The 23272-nt window shown below is 43.7% G+C and overlaps 1 protein-coding gene across 1 annotated transcript in view; it reads left to right on the top strand.

The window, feature by feature from the left end:
* Nucleotides 1–23272, top strand: part of EPB41L4B (erythrocyte membrane protein band 4.1 like 4B) — a 213965-nt gene that overhangs the window by 175222 nt on the left and 15471 nt on the right. Inside the window, exons 20-22 of the mRNA XM_054381648.1 lie at nucleotides 1143–1247; nucleotides 3985–4129; nucleotides 4621–4698. Of these exons, the coding sequence (XP_054237623.1) occupies nucleotides 1143–1247; nucleotides 3985–4129; nucleotides 4621–4698 (328 nt within the window). The remainder of the gene's footprint in view (nucleotides 1–1142; nucleotides 1248–3984; nucleotides 4130–4620; nucleotides 4699–23272) is intronic.

The following is a 23272-nucleotide window of genomic DNA, read 5'->3' on the forward strand; positions in this document are numbered from 1 at the left end:
ACAGGCTGCCATGGGGGCTGTGGAGTCTCCTTCTCTGGAGACTTTCCAAATCCACCTGGATGCATTCCTGTGCAGACTCCCCTCAGTGATCCTGCTCTGTCAGGGGGTTGGACCTGATGATCTCTTGAGGTCCTTTCTAACCTCTGATATACTGTGATGCTGTGATACTGTGAATATATAACTCAGTGCATGAGCAGTCCAAGCAGCAATCAGTAGGGCTGCTTATGTACTTAGTGTCTGACTTATGATTCTGTGGCAGAGCACCATTTCACAAATTGTTAATCAAGACTTTCAAATTACTCTTCATATTTGGCATATTTATTATGTTTATAACATGTACAATACTCACATGGTATGCTTAATCATAATGTGTTGCTTCAAATAAAAGTACTTAAGATGATTCATGCTGCTGAAGCTCCCAGTTGAAATAGTTTCCTCCCAACGTCATGAATATCTTGTGTTGAGTATTTATGCTGTTTGTATTGAAGCCTTAATTAAATCCACTGATAAATGGTTGTAAAGAATTTTGTTTTAGTGTGGTTCTCCTCATTCCCATTTCTGTCCTTCGCTGGAGCTCTGCAGATGTGTTTCACATTCATGAGCATCTGAAATATGTCTGAGGTTTGCTTTTTTTTTGAGCAAGTAACCTTTTCTTGGATCAAAATAATGACTTTGTTTCCCTTGAGCTGCTTTTTCAAATGCAGAAAGATAATGTCTTATTTTCAGGTAAAAACTATTTTAAGCAGAACAGGTTTCACAATTAGTAAACTAATTTTTGAGGTTTTGTTAAGCATATTTTTTTGCAAAAACACTTCTGAAGTGACTGAATTGCTGGCCTGCTATTAAAACACTGTACTTTGGAAGCAGTGACATTACTGCATGCTCTCTTACATAGGCTCTGTGTTTGTAATCAGTTTGCTGCTGTTATAAATGGTATGCAGTGCCCAGGATGGTGAGCTCACACGTTCTGTGCTGTGCATGCACACTGGCCTATGAACTATAAATGGAACAACTGGATGATCTTCAATGGGTACTTGCTGCTTTTCAAGATAAATATGTGTTGATGAGGTAGAACTTTGTTGATATGCCTGAAGTAGTTTAAATAAAGACTGTGCCACATGTATTCTTCTTTCTATTTTCAGAAGCCCAACTCCAGTGAGACCTGAAACTGCTCCATCAACTGGCCCTACAGAAAAGCAGGAGGTTAAAGTTTCTCGTGTGAGGAAGTTAACAAGGCAGTACAGTTTGTAAGTAACATATTGAATTATCTTTAGGGTTTTGCCTGCTACAGCTGAAAATGAAGGGGGATGCTGTCTGTTGCTCCAGCTATGCCTTCTGAAAGGCACGAGTGCAATTACATGGTAATGATCTTATACTGAAACCATTCCTTTCATCACTGGGAATCTTCAAGCTTCTAACAGGAAATGAGTGCACCATCCCTAAGTAATTGCTAACCCTCAGAACTGCAGGTTAGGAATTAAACATCTCCTTTGCAAATGGCATGTTGAAGACCTTGTGTGAGCTGGAGCAAGCTGCTCTCTGCTTCATTGCAACCCCCTTTGCAAAATGAGGTAAACACTCCTTGGTTGTTGAGCACTCAAATTGTGCTGTCAGCTATATCTGCTCAGGAAGTGTGGCCTCTGTCTCTCCCTCTCTCCAGGATTTTGTCACATGCAGAAATTGCTGAGCCCACTAAACTTACACCCAGCAAAGTCTCTTAATACTAGCAAGAATTATCTGTGCCTATAGGGCTTTGGCATGCCATTGACACATAATTCATCTGTGGAGTCTTTGGAGATGTGAAATATTGAAGAGATGTGGAAATCAAGTTTGTTGATTTGTCCTTCATGTGAAAGGACAGACAAGGCCACCAGAAACTAAGGGAAAAAATGCACAATGTCAGCATAAATTTATTAATGCAAGAACACCAATGTCATAATTAAGCAAAAATGTGTGTGCTGTCTGTGTGGAATAACAACTGTTAGTCCTTCTGGCAATTTCATATTTTAGTGTCATTAAATATGTAGCAACATTAGCAAAAGTTTTCCTTTTCTCCAAGAGAAATCAATATGTAGCTCATTTTGTCTCACTATTAAGAACACTGGCTGTTGTTATGGAAAAACAATCTACATTACCAAACCTGGAAAATTATTTAGAAGAAAGAACAGAGGAATGAAGCAAGTTGAAAGTATCACAGTATATCAGAGGATGAAATCCCAGGTGCACTGCATCACAGGCCACCTGCTTTAGACAAAAATCAGTCAAACCATTGGCTAATAAGTTTTGGATAAGGCTATATAAAAGGAGTGCCTTGTCCAGAGAAGGGCAACAAAGCTGGTGAGGGGCCTGGAACACAAACCCTATGAGGAGAGGCTGAGGGAGCTGGGGGTGCTTAGCCTGCAGAAGTGGAGGCTCAGGGGAGACCTCATTGCTGTCTACAACTACCTGAAGGGAGGTTGGAGCCAGGTGGGGCTAGGAGAAGAGCCCAACCCCCACCTGTCTACAACCTCCCTTCAGCAATGAGGTCTCCCCTGAGCCTCCTCTTCTCCAGGCTAAACACCCCCAGCTCCCTCAGCCTCTCCTCACAGGGCTGTGCTCCAGATCCCTCCCTAACTTTGTTGCCCTTCTCTGGACACGTTCCAGCATCTCAACATCTTTCTTTAACTGAGGAGCCCAGAACTGGACACAGTCCTCAAGGTGTGGCCTAACCAGAGCTGAGTACAGGGGGATTTGTGCCATTTTATGAAAAGAAATAATTTTCTCATCATTTCCCCCCATGCTTTAAACTGTCAGGCTGTAATCTTTCCTTTTCACACATCATTCCCAGTAGTAAAGGTTCTGTAGGGCAAATTGTGGCTGCAATAATTTTGACTCCCTGTAATTGCAATTAGCAATTGGAATTAGCAGTTGGAAATGTCCTGCCTCTAGCTGAACTGATTCTGATGATTCATAGCCAATGGGGCTCTACAGAAATAAATGAGAGTGTAATATTCTCTACGGGCTTTCATTTAATGGTGACAGTAGGTGAGATGGAAAGATCACAGCTTGGTGGCCTAGAGCCCAAGGGAAGCATGCAACATGGTTTAAATGAAATATGTCCACTGTAAACAGAGTAAATGGGGCAGGAAAAACCAGAACGTTTCTAAAAAGCTCCTATGTGGAGTCAAAGTCCTTTAAAAACAGTTTGAAAATCATAGCACAGGCTAGCTGCATAATAGGTCTCAAATCTCCTGTTGGTCTAAAGCCTGTGAAGGAGAATCACATGGAGAGATCTAACCAGATCTGTTCTTATCAATCCTGCCAGCCTCTGTATAAAATAGTAAACACTGAAGCAGAGTAATATCAAATAATGTTCTTTATTCAGGTATAGATACTCCATAGAAACACTACTTGCCCATCATACTCAGAAGATTTCCATTGTCAGATGAGAAGCACTTAGACAATCCACTTCTAAGGAATCAATGAAACTTTAAAAAAATCTAATTTAAGTGAACAGTTAGCTGCATTACAGAGGCAAGAGTAAACAGAATTCCACTCCAAAGGACTGGACATCAGTGTCTATGAATAGCTGAGGGGTGGGTGTCAAGTGGAGGGGGTCAGGCTCTCTGCTATTCACAGTAATAGGACAATAAACAACAGGTTCAAACTTGAACAGAGAAGATTTCAGCTCAACAGGAGGAGAAACTTCTTTCCAGTGAGGGTGACAGAGCACTGGAACAGGCTGCCCAGGGGGGTTGTGGAGTCTCCTTCTCTGGAGACTTTCCAAACCCACCTGGCTGCATTCCTGTGCAGACTCCCCTAAGTGATCCTGCTCTGGCAGGGGGGTTGGACCTGATGATCTCTGGAGGTCCCTTCCATCCTCTAATGTGCTGTGATACTGTGACCACAGCTGACATACAGGTTATCAGTGCTTCCTGTAACACATGGTCAAGAGTCTGGTGACATTTCCTAATGAGAAGATCTTTCTGCTTTTATCAATGGCAGTGATGAAGATGACCTTCCTCCAGCACTGGCAGCAGCAGCAGCAGCAACAACATCAACACCTGTGTCTTCAGCATCTCCTGGGTCACAGAAAACATGTACACCACAGGCATCAGAAGGACAAACACAGGTTTCACCTGGTGGCAAGGTAACATACAAAGAGATGAGCTTATGTCCATTTGAAGGTATTCAGGAAGGATGGGAGGGAGTTGCAGATAATGTTTTCCTTGCATGAAGTGCTTCTGCATTTAGGAGTAGTTTTTAAAGCAGAGTTGTTGTAATAACATGTTGTGTAAGAAAGTATTTAGATCCTGCTCCAAGACCAAATTAAAACCAGTAATAGTTGTTCACCAGCACTAGTGGGCAGTGGATCAGAATCAAACTAATATTTACCTTCAACGGTAAATATTTACCTATTCAAAGGTTCATAATTTTGTTGTCTGTCTTTTTTTCCTATACTAATAAAAAAAAAAAAAACAACAAACCCAAAACAAAACCCATAATCTGAAATGTGAAATCCATTTGGCAACCTGTATTTTAAGGAATTGGAAAAAAAAACCCCACAGAAATAACCAACACAATTACAGAATTCACACACAGAGTGTCTTTCTCAATGCTGGATTTCTTGTTTGCTTTTAGAGTTCCACAGATGCTGGGAGTGCATTTGCTTTGGAGCCAGGTGACCTCCTGATGGATTTCACAGAGGCCACACCTATGGTAAATAGTTTCAGTTTGCAACCAAGGAAAATGTAAAAATGTGTCAATAATTTTTCTGCAGCTAAAATGAAGGGGATCCTGTGCAGCGTGTTGGGTAGTGCACAGGAATGAAGTTTCCTTGATACTCAGTCATCCTGAATATCCATCAAATTCAGATCAGCATCTCTGAAATCAGCCTACATCAGCAAATATGGAATCATAGAATCAGTCAGGGTTGGAAGGGACCACAAGGATCAGCTAGTTCCAACCCCCCTGCCATGGGCAGGGACACCTCACACTACATCAGGCTGGCCAGAGCCTCATCCAGCCTGGCCTTAAACACCTCCAGGGATGGGGCCCCGACCACTTCCCTGGACAACCCATTCCAGGCTCTCACCACTCTCATGGGGAAGAACTTCCTCCTCACGTCCAGCCTGAATCTCCCCACTTCCAGCTTCTTTCCATTGCCCCTAGTCCTGTCACTACCTGATAGCCTAAAAAGTCCCTCCCCAGCTTTCTTGTAGCCCCCTTCAGATACTGGAAAGCCACAAGAAGGTCTCCTCAGAGCCTTCTCTTCTCCAGACTGAACAGCTCCAACTCTCTCAGTCTCTCCTCATAGCAGAGGAGCTCCAGCCCTCTGATCATCCTGGTGGCCCTTCTCTGGACACCTTCCAGCATGTCCATATCCCTCTTGTAATAGAGGCTCCAGAACTGGATGCAGTACTCCAGGTGGGGTCTCACCAGAGGAGAGCAGAGGGGGAGAATCACCTCCCTTGACCTGCTGGCTATGCTTCTCCTGATGCAGCCCAGGATCTGGTTGGCTTTCTGGGCTGCAAGTGCACATTGACAACTCATGTTGACAATATTCTGGCTAATCTTCTGAAGGAGATTTTTGTTGTTGTTGTTGTTGCTGGCTGATTTCTCATTTCTCTCTCCTCTCTGGGTGTCTTTACAGTTGCTGCACTGGTTTCATAAGCTTCTTTGTCCCTTTAACATAGATTCCTACTGTGATCATAGATTTGCTTTCGGGGAGTTGTCTGAAAAGTCCCTTCTGCCCACAAGTTGTCTTCAGACCTTACACAAGAGCCTCTCCAAAGATGTGTCCCTGCACTTCCTTGTTTCGTTAGGGAAGTGCCTTCCTTCATTTTAAGGCAAAATAATCCCTAACATGTTGGTTATTAACTTTCAAAAAAATTTTTTTAGAATGATGTGTTTTATGTTTTTGCTTAAAACTCCATGAGAGATGCTGGTCCCACTGAAGTCAAAAAATGTCTCTTCCCTTCGGTGATCTTAGGCTTTCGTTTCAGATTCCCAGCAGATTTCTTGAAGGATCACAGTATGATCCTTAACTTTCTCCAAGCTGTTTGCATTGTGATCAGCTCTAATACCAAATGTCTCCTGTGCTGTCAAAGCCATTTTTACTGTCTTCTAGAAAGCATGTTTCAAGCATGTAAAAAGCATGATAGGTACAGCACTAAGTTTTTGGCATAAGCATTTCTCGGCTTTGGGGACTTCTGTCCTGGGCACTGCTTTCACTGGATGGTAAAGGTCTGGCTTACAGTATTGGACAGCCACTGTGGGAAGGTGCCATTTGCTTCAGAGACAGTATGTGAGCTTTTTGTAAGTATCAGAATCACACAGAATCAATAAGGTTGGAAAAGACCTCAAGGATCATCCAAGTCCAACCTGTCACCCAAGACCTCATGACTACTAAACCATGGCACCAAGTGCCACGTCCAACCCCTCTTGAACACCTCCAGGGATGGTGACTCCACCACCTCCCTGGGCAGCACATTCCAATGGCCAACCACTCTCTCTGTGAAGAACTTTCTCCTCACCTCCAGCCTAAACCTCCCCTGGCACAGCTTGAGACTGTGTCCTCTTGTTCTGCTGCTGGTTGCCTGGGAGAAGAGACCAATCCCCACCTGGCTACAACCTCCCTTCAGGTAGTTGTAGACAGCAATGAGGTCTGCCCTGAGCCTCCTCTTCACCAGGCTAAACACCCCCAGCTCCCTCAGCCTCTCCTCACAGGGCTGTGCTCCAGACCCCTCCCCAGCCTCATTGCCCTTCTCTGGACACGTTCAAATATATCAATGTCCTTCTTAAATTGAGGAGCCCAGAACTGGACACAGCACTCAAGGTGTGGTCTAAACCAGTGCTGAGCACAGGGCAGGATGACTTCCCTGCTCCTGCTGGCCACACTACTCCTGATGCAGGCCAGGATGCCATTGGCCTTCTTGGCCACCTGGGCACACTGCTGGCTCCTGTTCAGCTGCTGTCAACCAGTACCCCCAGGTCCCTCTCTGCCTGGCTGCTCTCCAGCCACTCCCACCCCAGGCTGTAGCAGTAACTGCGTGTGTCCTCTGACCACCGGATGAGAGATGTTGCTTCCCCTGTAAATCTGCTGAAGTAAAGGCTTATCCTTCCTGGGCCCCTCCCCGCTTGCAGGCTCGGATGTGAATATTCAGCCATGGCTTTTTGATTTCAAGGCATGTTGAGGCATGTGTGTACTATGCCTAGAAACTTCCTGTGGATGGGAAGACAGTTTTGGTACAGGGAACTGGGCAGGAGCTAGGGACCAGCTGACTGTCACCTGTATATTGCAGTTTGGGAATGAACGCCAGACCTGGAAGAACAGAGAGATCTAGCTGTTCTCTTTTCTGGTGTTTCAAACCCATGGAATTGTTTCTTCTCAAAGTCCCTGAAGGAACTTGATGGCATGTCTATAACTTCAAGGGGTTCAATAAGCATGTTCTTCACCTTTCATCTGAGAGCCATCATCTACACTGTTCTTGCTCACCCCTTTCTTGTCTTTCCTCTTCAACCTGGTCGACTGAATAGTCTTTGTGCCCCAAGAATTTTACAGTGCAGATGTTGCATCTCTGAACTGCAGCACACTGAAATGTCATGGGCCCCCTAGCTCCTTGGGCCCCCTGGGTTTCCTTGGTGGGAGAACTGTTCCAACACTAGCAGCTGCAGTGAGAGCACAGTGATTACTGCTCCTACATCCACCACTTAGCAGGGACCTGCTTTTGCACCCAAAAATACCACTGCACACTGAGGAGCACCTGTGAAGATGAGAGCCTCCTTGAAATGCTGGATGGTGAAACTATCCCATTACAGAAAGTGACAGAAAGAGATGGATTTAAGCTGAACAACTCCCTGCACCCCATACCTTTCTGGGGGGGAGGGAAAACTAAAAGGGGCAAAGTAAAGAGAGGAATAGGTGCAGCACTCTGCAGCCTTTGTCTGTGGTTCAGGTTGACAAGACACAGGCAAACTGAAACTGAAACTACATGAAAGGAGGCTGTAGCAAGGTAAATTTTGATCTCTTCCCAGGGAAAAGAGAAAGGGCCTCAAATTAAGCTAGGAGGTTTAGATTGGATATTAGGAAAAATTCCTTACCTAGCATTGGTAGGGTCAGTGAGGTGGATTGCAAACTGGCTCCACAACAGGGTTCAGAGGGTTGTCATCAGTGGCACAGAGTCAACTTGGAGGCCTGTGGCAAGTGGTGTTCCCCAGGGATTGCTACTGGGTCCAGTTTTGTTCAATATCTTTATCAAGGACCTGGCTGAGGGGATTGAGAGTACCCTCAGCAAGTTCTGATGATACAAACTGGGGGGTGGCTGACACCTGTCAGGCTGTGCAGCATCCAACGTGACCTGGACAGGCTGAGAGCTGGCTGCAGGCAAACCTCATGGAGTTTAATAAGGACAAGTGCAGGGTCCTGCATCTGGGGAGGAATAACAACAGGCATCAGGACAGGTTAGAGGCTGCCCTGCTGGAAATCAGCTCCTCAGAGAAAGACCTTGGAGTGCTGGTGGACAGCAAGATCTCCATGGAACAACAATGTGCTCTTGTGGCCAAGAGAGCCAATGGGATCCTGGGGTGCATCAAGAAAGGAGTGTCCAGCAGGGCTAGGGAAGTTCTACCTCTCTACTCTGCCCTGCTGAGACCACACCTGCAATCCTCTGTCCAGTTTGGGGCTCCCCAGTTCAAGAGAGACAGAGACCTGCTGGAGAGAATCCAAGGGAGAGCCACAAGGATGCTTAGGGGACTTGAGCATCTCCCCTGGGAAGAGAGACTGAGAGCCCTGGGGCTGTTTAGTCTGGAGAAGAGAAGACTGAGAGGGGATCTGATCAATGTCTATCAATATCTGAGGGGTGGGTGTCAAGGGGAGGGGGCCAGGCTCTTTTTGGGGGTTCAGAGTGATAAGACAAGCAACAATGGGTTCAAACTAGAACATAGAAGATTTCAGCTCAACAGGAGGAGAAACTTCTTTCCAGTGAGGGTGACAGAGCCCTGGAACAGGCTGCCCAGGGGGGTTGTGGAGTCTCCTTCTCTGGAGACTTTCCAAACCCACCTGGATGCATTCCTGTGCAGACTCCCCTAAGTGATCCTGCTCTGGCAGGGGGGTTGGACCTGATGATCTCTTGAGGTCCCTTCCAACCTCTGATGTACTGTGATGCTGTGATACTGTGAATAGGCTGGCCAGGGAAGTGGTTGAGTCACCATCCCTGGAAGTGTTTCAAAGGTGTGCAGGTATGGCATTTAGTGACATGGTTTAGTGATGAACTTGGTAGTATTAGGCTAACAATTGGACTCGAACTTGAAGGTCTTTCCCAACCTAAATGATTCTATGAATTTCTATAGGTTAGGCTGTCCTTCTCTGTAATTAATGACATGTTTGTTGCTAAACAGTAATCATTTAGCTTTTGAAGCTTACTAATAAGTTCCTTATTCTGAAAAACATTACACCAGATCTTACTGTATTAATGAGAATGTTAAAAAAATTTTTTACAAAAAACTTTAGCAACTGACTTGCCCTGAATAACAGAAGTTTGGGGGTTGTTTCCATTTAGTGGAAGTCAGCATTAAACCTTTTTCTTTTTCCAGCTGAGAACACAGGCTTTTTTTTCCTAAACATTTTACCTAACCATGCTTTCCCCTTTCCTGCCCCACCATCTGCTGACACTCTGTGCTCATAAGTTAACCTTCCATGACTTTCTTAGTTTTAATATTTTGGAGACCATATACTGCACAGCATCAATCAACCCTTTTTTGTTTTGTTTAACATCTACAAAGGTCAGCTTGTTCCCTACAGAGCAGTTATTGTTTACAGACCTTTCTCTGTACTTTCACTGGCTACAGGCTGCTCTCAGCTGAGGTTTGGATGAAAAGTTTACTCTTCAGGGGGAGAGTCTCCAAACAAAAGCAAGCTAGGGGGAAATGTATAACTCTGAGCCAGTGTGATTACTTAATAATTCTGTTGTGATAACATGTGCTGTCATTTGAGGGTCAAGTTCATGTTGAGCTTAGTATCAGGTCACTGGTAGTATGCTGGTTTTGCATGTTATGACCCGGCCCTTGAGCAAGTTGTTTGCTAATTGCATTTGTTTCACATTCAGTGACAGGTACAATATCTAAAGGGATCATTCATGCCACCCAACCTGAGGTATTTGCCTGAGGTGATAGGATTGGAAGCTCAGGTTCCTACATAGTCAGTTTCAAAGAATCAGTCAGGGTTGGAAGGGACCACAAGGATCATCTAGTTCCAACCCCCCTGCCATGGGCAGGGACACCTCACACTAGATCAGGCTGGCCAGAGCCAAGAGTTTTCCTGAAGAGAAGCACTCAAACACCTGTCTTCATTGTCAGGTCTAGAGAGACTAAGGCCCCTAAATTGAACACCTGAAATGGTAGAATTGGTTTGGTTGGAAAAGACTTCCATGATCATTGAGTCCAATCATCAACCTAACACCACCATAACCATTAAACCATGTCATGAAGTGCCATGTCCACATGTTTTCTGATCACCTCCAGGGATTGTAACTCCACCACCTCCCTGGGCTGTCTATTCCAATGCCTGACCACCTTTTCAGTAAAGGTATTTTTCCTAATATCCAATCTAAATCTCACCTGGCAATTTCATTTTGTCTCATTCTATCACTTGATAATAGGGAGATGAGACCAACCCCCACCTCACTTCAACCTCCTTTCAGGAAGTTGTAGAGAGCAAATGAAGTCTCTCCTCAGCCTCTTCTTCTCCAGACCAGACAATTCCAGTTCCCTCAGCTTCTCCTCATAAGATTTGTTCTCTAGACTTCATTGCCCTTTTCTGGACATGCTCCAGCACCTCAATGTCCTTCTTGTAGTGAGAGGCCCAGAACCAAACACAGTACTTGAGATGTGGCCTCACCAGAGCTGACTACAGGAGTGAAATCACTTCCCTGGTCCCTGTCAACCAAGGGCCCCAGGTCCTTTTCTAACTGGTAGCTTTCCAGCCACTCTCTCCCAAACCTGTAGCATTGCATGGGGTTGTTGTGACTCAAGTATAGGACCTGGTACTTGGCCTTGTTAAACCTCATACACTTGACCTCAGCCCATCAATCCAGCCTGTCCAGATCCCTCTTCAGATCCTTCCTACCTTCAACCCACCCTATTTAGTGTCATCTGCAAACTTAACTGAGGATGCACTCAAGTTTTTCATCCAGATGGTTGAGAACTGGCCACAATACTGAGCCCTGAGGAACACTGCTAGTGACTGGCTGCCAACTGGATTAAACTCCCTTCACTGCCACTATTTGTGCCTGGCCATCCAGCTGGTTTTCAACCCAGCAAAGAATCCACCCACCCAAGCTATGTGCAGCCAGTTTCTCCAGGAAAATCCTGTGGGATACAGTGTCAAAGGCTTTACCAAGGTATGGATAACAACTTCCACAGCCTTTCCTTCATCTACTAAGATTCAATCCCTTCTGCTTCTGTGTTTCAGAAAAGAACTGAAGAAAAAATGATGGCATTATATATAAAGAAATATAGTATCACATTATAAGCATCTGTGGTGGGTTGAAAATCCACCCCTCCAACATTAAATTTTGCCAGACCAGCTGAGTTAGAATCAAATGAAAGCTGTATTTACAAGCAGAACTACAATCTACAATGGAATGCAATAAATATGTACGAAATATACAGGATTTACAATATTTACAGGTATTTACAATTAATAAACAGCACAAGGACCCTCCTGGCCAAAAACCAGGGGAGCTGCAACAGCTTCTCCCTCCCTGCCTCCTCCTTACCCCCCTGTACAAAAGGGACAAGAGACAGAAGCAGAGAAGTAAATAGCAGTCAAAACAATGCAGCCAAGATCAAGCAGAAGCAAGTTAGTCTCTCCCAGAGCAAAGAAGCAAGAAGACAGAGAAAGATTTGGTTTGGGTACCAAATCTTATGGTAGATATCTCTCCCATGGGATTGTTTAGAACCATCATTATTTTCCTCTTTACACCCAAGAGTGATTTATTTACATTTTACCACTTTTTGTTCAAGATCTGTGAAAAGTTTTTAAAGGCATAGCCTAAAACTTCCACAGCATCCTTATTAGATTTACTAAAATTAGTTTTATCAGTGTCATAGGCTTTCTGTGACTGGACTCTCTCTGTCCTCCCCTCACTCCCCATGTTTCTATTTTTTCATGGAACTGGAAATCAAAGCTTGAACATCAAGCCATTCTCTTCATCCAGTCAGTATGATTTGTGGCATGGGTGTGAACATAGAGCTTTCTTGCTTAATTACAGCAAAATCAATCCTAAGAACCTGAATGCATGTAACAGCTACTAAGAACCTGAATGGATGTACCAGGTACTACACCATGCAGAGAAGTACCTTATCCACCATGTCAGAAAGATGGTGTGGGCAAACTTTGGTTTTACTTAATGGAGTGTGATAAAAGAAATAAGAATGAACAGTTTTATATACAAACTGCAGATATTCCTAAGCTTGGACTAGAGCTTACAATGCAAGGGAGATAAGCCAGGACTAAATTTTGATCACAGTTGAAGAGGTATTAGAGAGTACTGATTTATAGCCAGCTATATAATTGCAAACTGTAGGTGTTCTTATTTTATGCTGTATCAAGTGAATAAATTTCCAGAGCTTCACCTGCCATCTGTTGGTGGAAAACAGCAGAAAATTCTTTGCCTTTTCTAAACTTGCAAGAAAACATTTAAGAGCTATTAAGTTGTCAGTATGATAACTTTAAAATTAAAAATAATTGGTATGCACTGCAAAACTAGATATTTTTACTTAAGACTGATTTGAAATACTTAGAGAATCATAGAATCATAGAATTGTTAGGGTTGGAAGGGACCTCAAGGCTCAGCCAGTTCCAACCCCCCTGCCATGCCCAGGGACACCTCACACTACAGCAGGTTGCTCACAGCCACATCCAGCCTGGCTGCAAAAACCTCCAGGCATGAGGCTTCCACCACCTCCCTGGGCAACCTGTGCCAGTGTCTCACCACCCTCATGGGGAAGAATTTCTTCCTAACATCCAATCTGAATCTCCCCATTTCTAGTTTTGCTCAGTTCCCCCCAGTCCTATCACTCCCTGACACCCTCAAAAGTCCCTTCCCAGCTTTCTTGGAGCCCCCTTCGGATACTGGAAGGCCACAAGAAGGTCTCCTGGGAGCCTTCTCTTCTCCAGACTGAACAGCCCCAACTCTCTCAGTCTGTCCTCATACCAGGGGAGCTTCAGCCCTCTGATCATCCTTGTGGCCCTTCTCTGGACACCTTCCAGCATGTCCAGAGCCTTCTTGTTTTAGAGGCTCCAGAACTGGATGCAGTGCTCCAGGTGGTGTCTCACCAGAGTGGAGCAGAGGGAGAGAACCACCTCCCTCACATACAACTTTAATACAAAAATCTGGTCAAAACAGGCAATAAATCTAGTTCCATATGAATTGAAGGAATACTTTCAATTTACTGATATTGCAAAGGACCACTTCTGCTGCTGCAAGAAAAGGACACTGACTAGATAGGAACACAAATCAAAGGGGTGCACCCTAACACCCAGTCAAATGGAGTATTTGCCTGGGGATTTGTAAGGAAATGTTTGGTGCTGCCTCTGGTGCAAGGCTCCTGGAAGCACACAGTCTCTTAGTCAAGTAAATGCAAATTACCTGAGCATCATTTGGGTTATGTAAAGCAGGCTAATAGCTAGAGAGGGATCTTTAGTACCTTTTAAAAACAGCCATGGCACTTGAGCAGCCAGCATAATGAGTGAATGCATTTTGGGCTGGACTTTCACACTCTCTGACAGTTGCTTCTTATAGTCTACACACATAAAGCATTACAGGTAAGACTTGCAACTGGTATGTAGCCATGTGTGTTCAAACACAGGATTTTAGTGGCAAATGCCAGTCTTATATGCAGTCTATTGAATTAAAAATGTGCAGGATAACTGAGTTGTCAGGCTCTGAGGCTGACTCTTGGATCTTTGTTTACACATTCACTAAAAAAATCGTAAAACTCTGACTGCCTCTCAGGTCTTTGGCAATTTGCTCCCATTGTAGAAGGGCACACAGAGGCAGTGGAGAAACAAAGTAAGAGAATGCTAACATACCATAAAATCATGGAAGTGGGTTGAGTTGGAAGGAACCTTAAAGATTATCTAGTTCCATGGCCAGGGACACCTTCCATCAGCAACTGGACCAGGCTGCTCAAAGTCCCATCCAAACTGGCCTTGAACAATTCCAGAGATGGAGCACCCACAACTGCTTTGAGCAACCTGTTCCAGTGCCTCACCACTCTCAAAGCAACTTCTTACATCTAATCTAAATATCCTCTTTCAGGTTGAAGCTGTTACCCCTTGTTCTATCAATCAGTTTCAAAAGATGAACTGTAATCATCTAGATTTACTTCTTGCTCTGCCTCTACTTTTAAGTGATTTAAATTCATTGGCTCACTGAATGGGTTTTTTTCCCCCGTGTTATTTGTTTTCTGAGCAGAACACCACCACTGTGTGCTCTGTAGATCTATGACTGATGATTGAATGCTTCCCTATTTCTTTAAGTAATTTAAAGTGAATTCTACAAGAAGCAAAAAGATGTGCAAGGTGAAATTCATTGCTGAATTTGCACCAGTGGGCGCTGTCATTAATTGGGTGCAATGTGTACATGAGCAAGAAAAGGTACCAAAAAGAAGCAGAGGTGTTAAGTGCAAGAAGTGGCAGGAATGTGGTGTTGCACTGTGCCTACTTTTATCTTCTCATTCATTGCTCTTAAGTAAGAAGAGCAATGGCTAACTTCTTGTAAAACTTGAGATGAAGGTAAGGGTGGAATATTAGAAGGTAGTTTGGATCAGGAGGGCATAAGCTTTTCTGTGGAGGGGTGATGAATTTTGTCACGTACAGTTATTTTTAGTCACCTCTGTATACATTCTGAGATGATGTCTTCCCCCCTCTTGCATTCCATGTGCCTGCCCCATGCCTGCAGAAATTCTAAAATATGCAAATGCCTATCCATAGATCACTGAATCACAGAACCAACAAGGTTGGAAGAGACCTTTGAGATCATCAAGTCCAACTGATCATCCTACCCTAACTAATCAACTAGACCATGGCACTAAGTGCCTCATCCAGTCTCAAACACCTCCAGGGACGCAGGCCCCACCACCTCCCTGGGCAGCCCATTCCAGTTGCTAATCTCTCTTTCTGGGAAGAACTTTTTTCTAAGATCAAGCCTAAACTTCCCTTTGCACAGCTTGAGACTGTATCCTCTTGTTCTGTTTTCTGTCAGCTCTGCAAGCAGAGCTGCTCTTGAAGCTTAAAACTTTGGCTGGACTCTATAGCAGGCCATGGTAGGAGCTCATTCAAGAAGATATTTACACCAGAAGACCGATGGGTTTTCTACCACTTGAGTGTCTGCAGGGACATGCAGTCAGGAAAATAGTGTAGGGAACCAGTAGTAACTAAAGTCTGTGAATTCATTGGATGGTGGTGGGATGCCTCCTGTGCCTGTGTGGTGGGTGGTTTGATGGCCTTTTACAGATTTGCCTAGGAAGCTGGAGACTTGGGGTTGTGGTGTCAAGGCTGTATCACAGCTGTACATGTAGGTCTTTCTGTAGATGGGACCTGGATGGTTTCATCTGTGGGGCTGTGACAGGAGCTAAGTCACCAATCCAGCTGAACCATACAACAAAATTATTTAGGAATTATTTAAGAAGAAATCCTTCACCATGAGGATGGTGAGACACTGAAACAAGTTGCCCAGAGAGGTGGTAAAAGCCTCATCCCTGCAGGTTTTTAAGGCCAGGCTGGATGTAGTTCTGAGCAACCTGATGTAGTGTGAGGTGTCCCTGGGCATGGCAGGGGGGTTGGAACTGAATGATCCTTGAGGTCCCTTCCAACCCTAACAATTCTATGATTCTATGATTTAGCTTTAGGTTAAATAACCTGTGAAACCCTGTGGTTTCACAGCTGGTTCTGCTGAGGACTGTGGAATGACTGTAAGTCAATTTGCAAGCAATGTAGTTTCTGCAGTACTCTAACTGGAACTACTGTGGCTGTCAAAGCAACTTTAAAAGTTTGGTCAATTTATGAGGAGGAGCCTAGGAAGTGTTTGACTGCAATAACAGTGACTTGAGGCCAATTATCATGCAAGATTCTAGAGAAGACCTCTCCCTAATGATGCAGAGCACCTGCAACTGCCAAACACCATAGACAAAGCTGTGCAAGACTGTCTTGCCCTTCTTTTTGTATAATAAATGAAATAACCATTTTTAGCCCAAAGGTTTTCTAAGTGCCTCAGAAGTGATATACATTGCCAGCACTTCAGCAGTGGTTAGGAAAGGCAAAAAAAAACCTGCAAGCTGAGAAGGCAAATTTTCAGAAAATCTCTAGAACCTGCAAATTGCTGTAAATCAGGTCTGATGTATTCAATCATCCTTTTGGTCAAGATATTTTTTCACTTCAGATTATTGTTTTACTGTTCAAGTGAACGCATGTCATGTTTTCAGCAGCAGAAAAGAGGTATTAGATCTGCCTAAGACAAATAAAAGTGAACAATAGCTAGCTTGGGATTTTCAGACATAGCACATCAACTTTTGGGTGCACTGGCTAAATCTCCTTTCTGACTCCGCAGTAATCCATGTCATAGATCTCTGAAAAAGCATATTTGAAACTAGGCATATCTTTTTATGTTTGCTGTCAATGGAAGTAATGAGGAAGCAACCATGTCTCAAAGTCTTTTGAAAAAGGCATATTAATCACCTTTCCTTTGGCCTGAGAAGTACAGAATTCCTTTGGTCTCAGAAGCTGTGAAGTTCTTCACCTCTCTTCCTCCATGTGATTAGTGAGAACTGCATTTAGACTCCAGCAACTCTTTTGTGTTTGTTTACTTTCCAATCCACTGATGAATGGATGTACGTGTAATTTTAATTCACATTTTTTTCCAGTGTGTGGTAGCAAGTGTGGTGGTAAATGCCTGGAGTGTTCTGTGGAATTTCAGTTAAATGCTGCCTCCAAGCTCTAACAGAAAAGACAAACATCTGCTTTCTGAGCTGTTATGTGACTGGCTGGGTGACACAACTTGGAATACCAGCAAAAAGAGCAAGTCAAATTTATTTGCCACTCGATTGAATAATCGGAACTGATAGGATTTTTTTTTCTTCTTCTTCTTCTTTGGTCAAAGTAAAATCTGGTTGCCTCCTTTTTTTTTTTTTTTTTCCCCAAAGTCTGTATTTGGGAAAACATCCTGAACCAAATGTAAAAGTGTGGTAAGAAGGGTAGAGAGAAGGATCAATGTAAAATGTTTCGGTTTCAAGTATGAATTAATTTCAATGAACTCAACGTTTCTAGACAGAACGTTTCTAAATTAGGCACTAGGAAATCCTCTGACAAAGTGCTGAGTAAAACCATTTTAAAATAACTTCTTTTTTTTTTTTTTAAGTATAGAGAAGAATGAATCAACACTGATTCTTTTGTAATGCATTCAATCTGATGAGAATTCCTAAGCAGTTCCAGCAGAAGTCTCTTCTAATGAACCACAAATGGTTCTGATCTAAGTGACCAGAGATTTTCTCTCGTGGCCATTCCACTGATTTTTCCTCTGCTTTTTACTGGTATTTACAACAGTGGGAAAATCCCCTGCTGATGCATAATGTCTGTTTAATTTGTTGCAGTCTGTCTACTAGCAAGTAAATGCAAAACAGAGACCTGGTAATGGGCTTGTGAGATTTACATCAGGCCAGATCTTTTGCTTTGACCTGGGCAGAGCCTAGTACACGTCTTGTAACTCAGAGGAATGGCAGTAATGGAAATAATCAGGAAGCTGAACTAGTAGGATGATGTTTGCATAAATCTCAGTGTGTGTTAATTCCACGTGTGCCTTATCCCAAATAATGTAGATCATTGAGGAAAACTATGATTTAATTGAGGAAGGAAGGAAGGAAGGAAGAAAACAGGAGTTGCTTAATTCCAGCTAATCAACTGTCACAGTAACTGCATTATAAAACACTGTAGGAAGAGTCCTTTTCTGTTCATTACACCTTGTCTCATCTTCTGAAAACAACATGCTAACCTGGTTTGGGCTGAGAGAGAAAACTTCTACAGAGGTAGATGTCCTGTACACAGAATCACACAGAATCACAGAATCAATAAGGTTGGAAAAGACCTCAAGGATCATCCAAGTCCAACCTGTCACCCAAGACCTCATGACTACTAAACCATGGCACCAAGTGCCACGTCCAGTCCCCTCTTGAACACCTCCGGGGATGGTGACTCCACCACCTCCCTGGGCAGCACATTCCAACATCTAACAACTCTCTCCATGAAGAACTTTCTCCTCACCTCCAGCCTAAACTTCCCCTGGTGCAGCTTGAGACTGTGTTCTCTTGTTCTGGTGCTGGTTGCCTGGGAGAAGAGACCAACCCCCTCCTGGCTACAACCTCCCTTCAGGTAGTTGTAGACAGCAATGAGGTCTGCCCTGAGCCTCCTCTTCTCCAGGCTAAACAATCCAAGCTCCCTCAGCCTCCCCTCGTAGGGTTTGTGTTCGAGGCCTCTCACCATCCAGTTTCAACCTCTTAACTAGAAAACAATTGCTGTGTACTCCTTAGACTTCTTCCTTGGAACTCAGTCCACAAAAGCATCCCTATGGAGTAATCCCTATGGCTTGCTTTATGGCATGACATTCAACTCAAGTTCAGCAGCCACCCTCTTAGGAGGAACAGCCCTGGAAGTCAGGAGAGCAAACCTCTACAAAACTCATTTAGCAAGTTAATGTCATTTATTGTTTCTCTGCCAAAAAGTTGGCTGCAGTCTTGCAAGTGTGTGGTGGGTTGAAAATTCCACACCCCCCCAATATTAAATTTGCCAGACCAGCCCAGTTGGAAGAAAATGAAGCTGTATTTACAAGCAAAACTACAATCTGCAAGGAAATGCAATGAATGTGTACAAAATACACAATATTTACAGGTATTTACAATTGATAAACAGAACAAGGATCCCCTGGCCAAAAACCAGGGGAAGCTAATAGCTTCTCCCTCCCTGCCCCCCTCCTTACTCTTCTTGGACACAAAAGGGACAAGAGACAGAACAGAGAAGGTGGTGTTATCACCAGTCACAACAAAAGCAATGCAGCCAAGGTCAGTAAAGCCAAGAGAAGCATCAGCCAGAGCCAAAGAAGCAAAGAGAGAGATTGTTTCCATTACTAGCTTATGTTTGTTATCTGTCCAATGGATTGTTTAGAACTTGTCATTATTTTCCTTTTTTATACCCAATGGTGATTTGTTTACACTTTACCACTTTCTGTTCAAGATCTCTGAAAAATTTTTAAAGGCATAACCTAAAATTGCCACAAAGTGCTACAATGCTGTGGACCAGCACCTTACCACTTCTGGCAAAGTGCCAGATACTACCAGGATGGATTTTGATGAAGGAGCTGCCCATGCCATCTGGTACACACACTGAGCCATGTGCACAGGCTCCCCTGAGAACCCTGTTGGCTGTACTGAAGATGGGAAATTGTGTGCCAAGTAGAGTGGGCTTCTGATCACCTGGATTTATGCACACTTTGGCACTTGTGCTGCATCTGAGTCGAGCAAACATGGAGGCAGTGGTAAGGGAATTGTGCCTTGCAGGAAGTCCCCAACTCCCAGTGTGGCTTCCCTGTGAGCTCCTGCTGGGATGGGCAGGAATTCACTGGCAGGATCTTCCTGTGACATTGTATTCACAGGGTGTTTCTTCCCCTGACCAAGTTCCACAGGCTGACCTCCAGGGAGAGGACTGCCATTGTTTGGCCTCTCTCCCATTTCCCTTTTCCCATTCACTGCAGCATTATAATCTTCTTCAGGCACTTTTACAGAGATGTCTTTAATAATTGATCTCCTGCATCCTTTGTCCATTAAACAAATTATGGGGAATCACAGCTCTGCTCAAATGATAGAGCAGCCCTCTGGCATTGAAACACCTGTCATTTCTGACTCAAGCAGACGAGTTCTGTACTGTTTTCTCTCAGTCCAAAGGAGAGATTTCTGCTGTAATTAAGGATAGGTGAGAGTTAGCTATGTATTAATAGCCCTAATTGATTTGGATTATCCCTTGGCTGGGACTAATCTCTTTAGCTGTGGAAGATGCCTGAGTACAGTGTCTCAGACCAGGAGACTGGCTTTTAAGGTAGCATGCCAGTTTGTTCTTGAAAAGATGAAAATAAACTGAGAAAAGGAACAATACTTTGCTTTGATAGTGTATTGCTTTAATCAGGGACTCAACAGACACAGAGGCATCTGATGTGTTTCATGGCACTGAACTGGCAAATATTAAAGTGCAGGTGTTTGAATCTGTAAATGAGCTGTGATGCTTGCACACAAGATTTTACTTGCAGTAAAGACAGAATCTTTGTGGGTTTTCAATACTTGGTGGCTAGCAATATGAATGGTTCCACAACCAAGGGCATGAGGTGGTGAATAAATAGGTGTTTACACATTGCATTTCTCACAAAAAGTAGACTAGATATGGGATTTCATTTGTTCATGCATAAATCTTAAAGCAGGCAAAACATTGTTCTTTATAAGCTTTCAGCTTCTACTCAAGTTGGTCTTATTGTTAGGATCACATCCATCCACTAAGTTTAAAGAAGCAGTGCTCTTGTGTTGTGATGGAAAAGGATTATTGTCATATAGCTTAATTCAGAGCAGACTTTTAGAGTAATGAGGCTGCAAACTGCAGCACAGCAGTCAGTGCTTCTATATGTATTTGAGAAGATCCTAATCCATGAGGATCCAAATGGATCCGTAATTTGTAGGCATGTGCATGGATTAAGGCTGCAGTAGTCAGTGGGACTAGTCACATGCTCAAGTGTCCTTTCAGACAGATATAAAAGTCCTGCACCAGTTTAGAATTTTAACACTTTTTCTGTAGCTACACTGGCTTTAATTTACCTGTGCTATTCTTTTCCTTTAGAATAATGAACAACATAAACCCCTGGGGATTGTGGCAGAGTTCAGTAGCCCAGAAAACTAGGACGACTTTAATGCAAAGCATTTCTTACTATGCTTACATTCAAGGAGACAGTGATTGGTTTCAGCTTCTGGGGCTCTCAGCCAGCTTTTACTCTTACACAAGTAGAGATTGGTTATAGTAGAAAGATGAACTACTTGTGTTGGACAAGAGTCAGGCAGTGCATTGTTTGCATCAGTGCATTGTTTGCATCAATCTATCATAAGTTTTCAACAGAGAGATGAGATCCTGATGCAACTGAAAAAGTACAGGATTGCCCCATGATTAACATGATGATTATTATACATGACTAGCTTGTCTTGAAATGTCTCTCAGTTAAAAAGTTTCCAAGTCAGTCACAGAATTACAAAATTACAGGGGTTAAAAGGGACTTCTGGATATATCTAGTTCAACTGCCCTGCCAGAGCAGATTCTTCTAGAGCAGGTTGCACAGGACTGTGTCCAAGGGAGTTTTGAATTACTCCAGAGATGGAGACTCCACTACCTCCCTGAGCAGCCTGTTCCAGTGCTCTACCACCCTCAAAGAATTTCCTCCTCATGTTTAGATTGAACTTCCTGTGTTCAAGTTTGTGCCCATTGCCTGTTGTCCTGCCACTGAGCACCACTGAAAAACAAAAAAAGACTGTCCCCATCCTCCTGACATCCACCCCTCCAATATTTATAAACATTGATGTAAGTCATGGTGAACCAACAGTTATTGGATGATGAGCTGTCAGTGCTCAGAAATAATCAGGTGTGGCTAGTGGTGAGTTTCCAACTGGCACAGAATGCATGTACAGACTGCTTGCTGGCAGTGAAATCAGGAATGGCTTACCTTAGGAACTCAGCTGGCAGGAATCACAACACTCATTTCCTCCTCTTCGTGTTGTCCACCTTTAGTGACTTCCTTCTATGACAGCAGCCTCCATCTGCAGAAGATGCCATAGGATTTGTTTGCTTGTGCACAAAATCTAGGCACCTGGCACTGGATCGTCATTGATTTCACTGGCAGAAACCAAGAGGCAAAAAAGGGCAACTGGCAATGTGATTAATTTATTCTGCAGTAATGCTGGGGAGCAGCCTTATCCAGCAAGTATACCTACTGCTTTTTGTCAGCTTCATTTCTGTGTTTCAAACAAAGACCAACCTTTAGTCTGCAGTTTAGCCAACACACCAGGATCCTCAGGGGATGGTGACTGGGCTGATAGCACGTACTGAGGTTAAGTTTGCTCATGTTCACAGCGCCAGCAAAAGAGCACTGAAAATCCTGAAGGCTGTGAGAGCACAGACACTGTCTTGCTTTTGTCCTATCTGAATTGCTCCTATACTGTATTCTTTTAAATAATATCTTCTCAAAAAAATAATGTCGAGGCAAAGCTACATTGTAAGAGTGATCCAGGACGTGCATTCCCTCCTGATGTGCTGCAGAGATGCTGGGCTGAGTTAATAACCTTCTGTAAGGGGTTAAAGCGAATCAGCAGGTTAACCTCTCTGCCTCCCTCGACACGGAAATGAGGGAAGAACAACACACACAAAAAAAGAGTGAGATAAGAGTTTACTGAGCAAATCAGATAATCATCATACAAATGACCAATTACCTTAGCCTTTTTGCAGAAAAAGCACAGCAGAAAGCAGCAAGCAGAAGCAAGCAAGCTAAAACTCCAAGCCAAGGAGCTACTCCTCTGTCCCTCCCTGTCCCACTGCCATCTCAGTGGAAGAGAGCCAGCACCCGAAACCCAGAAACCAAAAGCAGCAGCCAGAACAGGAAGCCTCCCATGTTACAATCTGAACTTCAAGCCCCAACACACTTTGCTCCAGCCAGCACTTTCATTTTGAGCGTGAGGCAGGATGGTTTTGATGAACAGCAGCAGGTTAAAACTCAACCTATAACACTTTTCTACTATTGTCCCCTATCCCCTCCCAATACTTCTGAAGTCACTGTATTAGCAACCCAGAATTGCAATCATTAGAGTGAAGATCAGCAAAGAACTCTACCTAGTAGCAACAACAGCATTTGCATGGATTCCTTTGCAGAAGTTTTCATGAAGATTCAAGTTTTTATTCAGGTCATCTTAACCTGTTTTAGGTGGATCACCTTCTAAATAGTGTCTAACCCACACTGTATCCACAAACTGCTATGCATTAAGAATCTATGAAATGCTACAGCTGCAATAAAGCCAACCTTCAGCAGAGGCTGAACATCACTCCCATGCATTCCCTTGAGTGTCCTTTTGGGAGCCAGAAGTCACTGAAGCACAGCCAAGGAGCCTTGCAGCCACCTCCTGACAATGCCTGTATGTTAGGAAGGCTTGTGTGAAGTCACTCCAA

Source organism: Indicator indicator, chromosome 6, assembly GCF_027791375.1.
Source record: "Indicator indicator isolate 239-I01 chromosome 6, UM_Iind_1.1, whole genome shotgun sequence".
NCBI lineage: Eukaryota > Metazoa > Chordata > Aves > Piciformes > Indicatoridae > Indicator > Indicator indicator.